The sequence below is a fragment of the Dipteris shenzhenensis genome, chromosome 23, assembly GCF_047967505.1.
Source record: "Dipteris shenzhenensis isolate YYH24624 ecotype China chromosome 23, Dip_SZ_1.0, whole genome shotgun sequence".
Classification (NCBI taxonomy): domain Eukaryota; kingdom Viridiplantae; phylum Streptophyta; class Polypodiopsida; order Gleicheniales; family Dipteridaceae; genus Dipteris; species Dipteris shenzhenensis.
This window is the reverse complement of record NC_141618.1, coordinates 27,682,094-27,690,887: the sequence shown is the minus strand read 5'-3', so window position 1 is coordinate 27,690,887 and position 8,794 is coordinate 27,682,094. Positions and strand designations below refer to the sequence as shown.

Here is an 8,794-nt window from a genome sequence, read left to right as displayed (position 1 = left end):
GAGAGTCATGACATATGATTGTGGAGTCTTGGCTAACTTCACACAAGATAGTCGAGCAAGTGCTTCAGATACTGATCTTCTCTCCTCACAGTTGGATTATTGTGGAGCCATACATGAAATCTATGAAATTGATTTTAGACGATTTAGTATTTTCATTCTTGAAGTAAAATGGTTTAGAACTATTTGCAACAGTCCCCATGCGATAGTGGGAAAAGATAGTAGCGGTTTCTTTGCAATAGACTCCACCAAACTTTGGACTGATGAAGTGATACTTTTGTTCTTCTCGAGCATTGTGATCAGGTGCATACTAATGATTTAATTAATAGAAGTTGGTTGTTTTTAAAGATCCATTGATACATGTACCTAAGCATAATTTCATATATATAATTGATGTCATTTGGCACCCATCTTCAATATAGGTGGTTTTTCATCTGAATCGTTCTGATCCAAGATGGTGGGAGGTGATCCAAGTTGCACCACAAAGTAAGCAAATTTTTGAAGATTGAGATGTGGATATGGAGATGCCACTACCAATATCAGATCTAATTGATCCAGATGGATCTAGCGAAGAAGATGAAGATCACAATATGAGCCAAGAGGAAGATGTGCATAATGACATTGTACGGAAGAAAGATGGAGATCACGATATTGAGGAAGAAGATGACAATCATCAAGAATCACCACACTTTATTGAAGAAGATGATCAAGTCTTAGGTGATCATATGATGCTGGAGTACGATGATGATATAGGAGATCAACTCAGTATAGAGTTAGAGATAGACTTGTTTGGCACGTTAGACTTGGCTCAAGATGAAGTCATTAATTTAAATGCTCTTTATTGATTTTTTTCATCTTAAACTTGGACATGAATATATGAGCTTCAAAGGCTTGATGTACATGCTCTTGTACTTTTATTCTTTCAAAGGATCAAACATGTATGAAAGGAAAAAAAAAATTGTAAAAAACACTCTCTATAAAACATCGCTATAGGAAATTGTCTTAGTGTCGCTATATAGTGACCATTCACAAGTCTAATAAGTGTCGCTATATAGCGACCATTTACAAGTCTAATAAGTATTGCTATATAGCGATGCCCTTTAAATGTCACTATATAGTGACACTTGCCTAAAGTCACTTTATAGCAACACTTGATGAATCCCGCTTTGGTTATCGAATGATTAGTGTCCCATGCACACTAAATGGTGGTGCTTAAGCGTCGTAATAGGACCCGTCTGTAGTAGTGATGGTTGCGATTTCTCAATTTTTTGCTTAAATAAGGAGCCCATCATAATTTTTTTTGTGACTTTGAACTTGGGAGGTTTATACCACTCTTATTATAAGCCCGCTCAAGGGCCTAGCAAAGGGAGTGGCTCCTAGTCCCTATACCCATAAGGTCAGGGGTTAGATGGGACTACTTATGATGTTATGTGCTTGGATTCTCTCAAAGGAGAGGTTATCACCTTTTTTCAAATGCATTCTTTGTGTATCATGCACCACATGTTCTACACAAGTTCCACTAACCCAAGGATACATAATTGTAGATATTGTTTGCGATTTGAAAAAAATGTTTTTTTGTAAGATGGAAGGATACACTATATCTAACCACAAGACTGCTATGTTTACAAGCTAGCTAACCATGTGAGTGAATTACTAGCAAGCACAAGAGATATATGGAGGCCGTAATAGAGAGCAAGAATATATTTCATAATTTGAAGAGAAAGGTTATAAAGTATATGAAGAGTTTTCTAGAAGTAAAAGCCCAAATTTGGGGGATTCTCAAGATTGTTATTTGAGAGTCTAATGCATTGCTTTGGATTGAATTATTCTTTGGCAATGTCTACACAAGATTTAGGTAATTGTGGATTCCAAGGTTGGAAATTTTCAATGACTTTTGTGCATTATAGAGGGAACAATGGAATGCAATGAGGATTTTTCATGAAACTATAGTCCTACAGTCTAACAAGAAGACACTCAAAATTGAGAGATAGGAGAAGAAGTTAGCATTAATGTTTTAGATGGTGGAGGATAGAAACATATCCAACTTGAAAGAGAAAAGGATTAAAGAGACAATTCCTAGCCACTACATAACTTAGAGGAGACCCAAACATGAGGCATCAACACTCAATCCATGATGCACATACAACCCTCATAGCACAAGGTGATATAAAGATGAAAGTGGAATCCAACGTTTATCTGCAATGGGATCTCCCACCTCCTCAAACATCCACTTGGAGAAGTTGGCTACCCTCATAAATTCCAAGATGCCCCTCCAATGTAAGTATACCATCCTAATGTGGATAACTCAACCCATACAACTCTATGAATAACATTGATCATAAAGGCATATCTCGGGAAACTCCAACTAAGGTTAGATGGCATGCTGTTATCGGAGATGCCTTATTAGAGTCAGGTGGGCTAGACTAGTAATCCACAACATGCTTGAGGGAACTGATTCATCGTCCAAAAACTATCATAAGGCCTGAGGATAAGTAAGAGGGAATCGGAGCTACTTAGGGACATACATAATTTTAGGAATAGTTAGCCAGGCATAAGTCAAAGTGACAAATAAGAATACCATCAATGGATGAGGGAGTCCATCATCTAAGTATATGTTGATGAAGCTCCATTTGGTTGTGCCTTGAATGGTATAACAATGCAAACACAATAATCTAGGAGTCAATATCATCTGTGAATCATGGGTGCTTCGATAAAAATCTACTCCATTCTCCCAATTTGTCAGAAGCATTAGGAGGGCCTTCAGCTACTCCATTCTCCCAATGTATCAGAAGTATTAGGAGTTCCTTTAGCTGTTCCATCCTCCCAATGTAGTGGAAGCATTAGGAGAGCCTTCAGAACATAAATTATCCCATCGTAGGAGTTTACAATGTGCTTCATGAATAAGAAAAGCAACAAGTCCGTGTCAGAACTGTTTAGCATTAACCAAGATCATAAACATCCAACATAAACATGTAGACTAACACAAAGAATTTCAGGCCATTTCCTGGTCCTACCTACGTTACATCAAAGAAAATCCATACAATGTTGCATGTTGCACATTCTTGGATTTACAAATAGCTCCATCCATTGCTAGGATTTACTAGCAACTCTTGACCAATCTAAAAAGGAGGAAAAATGTGCATCACTACACATCCAAAAAAAGCATTCAAGAATTTGTAGGAAGCTCCAAACCATTCCAAGGATTTAGTGGTAGTTGCATATGAAATCATCAATCATGCATTTATCACTAGCTAGAAAATTTATGTGCCTCATCGTACAATTAGGGAGCCTGTACATCCATTGCACACCTAGGGAAACTTGCGCCTTCTCTAGACATGTAGAGTCTGATTGTTTTTCTTAACAATTCAACCAAGAACATGATTTACCAAGGAAAAGCCTCTGGACTTCTTACTCATTGAAATATGATTATTGTGGATATTTTGTCCATTCTTCTTCTAGGTGCTACAAGAAGCTTTATGATAATAAATGTAATCATATTTGATTGATGGCATTTTAGATACACTTCAAGAACAACTCAGATGACTATGGATAATCTCACAAAGCCTTTACCACTGGCTCAGTTGTTGTGAGCTCCCTGCAATAATGAACTTAGCAATATGAAGATTGGATCTCCTTCCTTTATGAACTTCTTTTGATAAACATCATGACCAGTACTCAAAAATTGCACTATTTTGGCTTGAGACAATCCTTGTATATTTTCTTCTTTTGATAAATTATATCACGATGTGCAGTCACAATTTGCACTGCACTTAGCCTATATATAGTGGCTCGAGTTTTTTCCCTGAAATCTCTAAGGGTTTTTTCATCCGATCCGTAGCCAGAGGGGTTGGTTTATGCGGGGGTGTTAGAGCTATATATATATCATATTGATCTATATATAGCTCACCCATACTCAACCCTTGTCCTCAACTATATATATGTGTATCTAGTACATAAATACAATTAATGTCTTGGGAGCATACATTGTCTCACCTCTCATAGTTCAACAGAAGAAGTACACTTTCTCTATTCAATCTGTGATTAATACCCCCTTTAGATGTTATCATTATGTATGGAAAAGATGTGCTAAAACATGTTTTTTTAAATCGCTTATTGAGTCAGCCCTCTCAAGCTTAAAGTAATATCGAGCTATTCAATAAATTTATATGGTGCATTTGTGTTTGTCCTAGCATGGATAAATCACATAAGTTTTGTGACTTGATCAAATGGCCCAAACTACATCACATCCTCTATTCGTTCAAGGCTAACCTTATGATAATGTCCATAAAAATGATTTCATATTTAGCACCAAGGACATAGTTAATCAAAAAATTCAACTTGATGTTTTCAAAATATAGAAATATAATTATGTTATTGATCATCCCATCATGTAATATGATATCATTAACTATTTCTAATAGAAATCATCCACTAAAAGAAGTAAGATGGATTTACAATCACGATCTTTATTATTTTCCTGAATAAGGCCCATTATAATAAAGTTCATACATAATGACTACTCTGTAAATTATTCTATTTTGGGTTAATGTTGTGTTTGTAGAGCTATACTTTTCTAAATCTCTGGCTCCTCCCCTTAGTTACACTCGTAGTTTCAACTCAATTTTTGATGCATGATTTAGTGGCACACTTGAGACCCATCAGAATGGAGAAGATGATGCTAATGATTGTGAATAATGCCATGTGACCACCATATAGTGTGCCCATACTTGGTATGTCGATGCTTTGATCTATTAGATTATATAGATGGTTGTATAGCCTTAATCCAAGGATGCGGTGAAGGAGCACCAGAGGAAACATGACAACCTACAAGATAACAAGAAAAATAGTGAGAATTTGCAATCTAAGCATGAATACATGCTATATATTTGTTCCTCTACTTTGCATTCAATCTCTTACTTGGTATGCGGTATGCAGGAAGTGAGAAATCTTGATAACATCAAAAATGTGGTCTAAGAACCAAGCACTATGCACTGAAGCCACTACACCATCGACAATTATATTTCCCATGAGAGTAAAGGGATTGTATAGTCCATGCTCCAATGTCATCATGATATCTACAAAGAAGAGAGGACAATCAACTTTAAACCATTGTGAAGCATTACCTGAGTTACTATTAATGCTTGGCCTTGAAAGACTAATCTATGATGAAAAAGCTTTGCTTCCTAGTATTAGAGTCCTCAATTCACCAAGGGGATGAATTTTATTATATGCACTCGTTTTCATGCATGGCCGGCGATGCTCCATAAATGGAGTCTGAGTTGTGCATGTAGAGAAAGTGTGTATTTGCATAGACAAAAGTATCTGTAGAGTGCTAGCTAGTTATCAATACCTGTAACAATGAAAGCTTGTGTTTCCTTGATATGATCACATGCAACCAACATGAAGTCACCAACATGAAAATCCTTTGCCCTTTTATAATGGATGTGCTTGTTCTCTAGAAAAGAAGGACAATAGAGGTCTCAAAAAGCATCAATGCATAAGAGAATTAATAATCCCAATGTTCCATGTTAAGGACAACACTATCTAAATTAAAGAACAAGGAGTCATCTTGTTAAATCAAATAAGACAAAGAGACCATGTATGAAGCCACACATACGTGCATGCAAACTAGGAGCAAGATGGTATGGAGTGAGCTTGAGTGTTCTAGAAGATGGACAACGGCTATTGCAATCAATGCTCTTGTTAATACAGTGCAAGGTAATCTTGATGAAGAGCGTCGTTGTGTTGGGGTCGGCATGTCCAAAAGCATAGATAGGGCTGAATGTAACATCCCCATTTGATTGCCTCACAGCTACCTACAGCTCATAATCAAAAACCTTTAGTATATGACAATTTCAACTCTTTTGTTTATTGTAAGATTAGTATGACTTACTTGATCTCCGAGCGAAATAAGAGACATTGGAATGGTGATACCAAGAGAGGTAGTAACGAGTGCATCACCTACAAATGCCAAAGGTATGTTTTTCTTAAACAGTGTCACAAGGTTTTTTTGGTTCTATTGTTTTCCTTTCCTATGACCATCTATTTATTGCAAAAGTAGGTCTCTCGAGAAGGAGATAGAAAAGTCATAAAAAGTGCATGATATAACTAACTAGAAACATCGTGAGCTCTAGGACATGAGATTGTTTTTTACAAATGTAACACATGACTTAGTGGGGAAAATTGGATCTTGTATTGCAAAAGAAGCCCATATAATGTTCATTCATTTAAAGACACATTTAGATAAACAATGCAGATAGACATGTACTAGTGGGTATTTATGATGACGCGATGTCTCCACCCCTCTTATGTTTTAATTTCCAATCCTACAATTCCCACCGAGTGGGATATTTTATTCCCTGTTGTATCTCTTTCTCTCATTGAGTAGTTCGCATGGATGTAAACCTCTGCGCAAACTTGCAGACCCTATACAAGTAGATTCATACCAGAGAAGCAACCAATTTTAGGCAAGGCAGCCGTGCACGCCGCCAACACACCGATCCCAGCTCCAATACCTGCACTGGAGATTACTGCGGCCGCATCGCAGAGAAGATTTACTCCTCCTTCACACATAAATATAGACACACCAACGCCAGCAATAGCGCCCGTTGTGGCTCCTGAAACAGGTCATTTCACATGAATCACAGGTTGGGACCCCATGAGCCATGATCCATACAACAAAAGCTGCATTCGCACCTTGAATGCCTTACCATCTACGGTTCCCTGGGTGAAGCAGTTGCCCAACAGTTTCCTGCCACCTCCCCCAGCTGTTGCGAGATCGCTGCTGTTACTGCTTGATGCTAGGTTGTAGGCATTGCTGATGTCGTCTCCCGTATCGAATAAGAAACAACCTAAGTCATTCGAATTTTGTTGCGCGCATACAAGCTGCAATGCATGCATGGCTTTTAGAAGCTGAACGCGATGCGCACTATTGACGAGAGAGACAAAGAGACAGCTCAGAGAGGGATTCGCTTACAGCGCTGAGAGAACCGTCATCGTCCTCTAGAACAGCTTCCAGTCCGTCCGAAGAATCATTTCCAGCAGCGCCACAGCCACCCAATGCTTGGATCTGCAACAAACAAACAAAAATGAATGTCACGCGCAGTGCAAAACGTGCATAACAACTAATTGGTCAACCCTGATGTGTATCTTTCTGATCGGTTCAAGATGCAGTTATATAAAGTCAATAGGAAGATTGATGGCAAGGCCATGGCACCTGCATGTTCCGAGACAATGCATTATCGCCGTATGTGATGGACGCAGGGAAGTTCTGCACACCAGTCTGAACGACCTGACTACAAACAGAAGTCACAGCCTCGCTTGGAATAGTTCCCCAGAGCAGACCTGGCGTGTTAGAGCCCAAGAGAGACGATGCGACTAGCGAGATTACGGTTGTGCCATCCGCCATATTTAGGGCTTGTTGAGGGGTGAGAGCAGTTATCTGAAGCTGGGCATCCGCATGATCGTGGAGGACACTAACCAGGAGCACAAGCCCAAAGGCAATAACATTGCGCACCCAAGTACTGCTACTCGTGCTGAATGCCATCACGTGATTTGTGGATGCCTGCAGCCTCTATCCCGATTTTCACTCTGCACCTAATAACGATTACTTGTGGCTGTCGAGCTCGCAGCTTGTTCTTATATAGGAGCGCCTGATTATAATACTGCGCGCTATACAGAGCGGCTGATTATAATACTGCCCTATATTATGAAGTAGAACGGTGCAGTATCGAAAATCCTAAAAACGGCGGTTCAAAAGAAGATACATCCCTGCCTTCGTGACAAGTGTCATGTATCTAAGGAATCTAAAGCTTTTAAATAAATAAGAAAGAACAAGAAAGATAATAAAATACATTCTCCCTTGAAATTATCTCATGCCCTTTCATACGTGCGTGGCTGACCCGACATATATCTAAGCTTTATATAAATAAGATAATACATTATCTCTTGAAATTATGTCATACTATTTCATACTTGCCAAACATTATGAAGCAAAATTTTCATGTGATTCCAAGATAAGGGGTGCTCACAAGCCGCAAATGGTTTCATGCATCAGCTCTCTTCTAGGAGGTCATTCTTGAGATCCCCAGTCAAATTCAAAGAGGAGGACGAGCACCTTCTTGTTCTTTGTCTTTCTTAGACATACAAGGGTTCTATTTATTTATATTGTTCTCTAAATTGGTCTCTATTAGGGTTGCCTAATTGGGAGGAAACATACCTTACAAAGTCCTAGCTCTAGTTAATGGATCCAAAGTACATATCAATATTTATTTCATGTACAATGCATCTTTGTATTCAATCAATTGTGAAAACTATCTTTATCTCATAAGTTTGATGAAGGATTTCTTGATGTTAGAAGCTGGTATAATATGTGTAAGCAATCCATTATATGTTTCCTTTCTAATTGCATGAGAGATATATTACCGGAAGCAAAAGTACTTCAAAGTAGAGCAAGTGCTTTAGTAGTTCACATAATTGTTATAAGTCATGAAGTGAAAAAGTTAGTTATAAGAGTAGGAGATCTGCATAGAGCTATATGTATAAGGAAATGTTCCAACTACAATAGAAAAAGGGAATGCAAACACTTTTTATGTTTTTGGTTACTTCTTGCTTGCTATTGTCAAAGCTATATATAGCTCGGCCAACTATATATACCTATGCACTTAAACAAAATCCACAACAAGACAAAGGAACTATAGACGTGCAAAATAGTGGGCGCATCTACAGGTGTAGCTAGAATAGTGAAAATATGGGCACATCTATTTGCACGTCTATTTGTGTATCTGTACTGTGAAAT

The 8,794-nt window shown here is 38.1% G+C and overlaps 1 protein-coding gene across 1 annotated transcript; it reads right to left on the bottom strand.

The window, feature by feature from the left end:
• Window positions 1-4,614: 4,614 nt before the first annotated feature.
• On the bottom strand, window positions 4,615-7,543 carry LOC147887203 (uncharacterized). Its single transcript, XM_087394243.1, has 9 exons — window positions 7,214-7,543; window positions 6,974-7,066; window positions 6,708-6,882; window positions 6,444-6,614; window positions 5,891-5,958; window positions 5,615-5,813; window positions 5,348-5,452; window positions 4,915-5,072; window positions 4,615-4,821 (listed from the first exon to the last, which is right to left on the bottom strand). Exons 1-9 carry the CDS (start codon window positions 7,541-7,543, stop codon window positions 4,615-4,617), a joined length of 1,506 nt encoding a protein of 501 aa, XP_087250369.1.
• Between the last annotated feature and the right edge of the window lie 1,251 nt (window positions 7,544-8,794).

Excerpts from the sequence above, each read along its gene's own strand:
- LOC147887203 (XM_087394243.1), bottom strand. The coding sequence starts at position 7,543 with ATGGCATTCAGCACGAGTAGCAGTACTTGGGTGCGCAATGTTATTGCC. Across the intron at positions 7,067-7,213 it reads CATTGTCTCGGAACATGCAG|ATCCAAGCATTGGGTGGCTG; the intron begins GTGCCATGGCCT and ends TGTTTGTTGCAG. Across the intron at positions 5,959-6,443 it reads TAAAATTGGTTGCTTCTCTG|GTGATGCACTCGTTACTACC; the intron begins GTATGAATCTAC and ends TGGCATTTGTAG.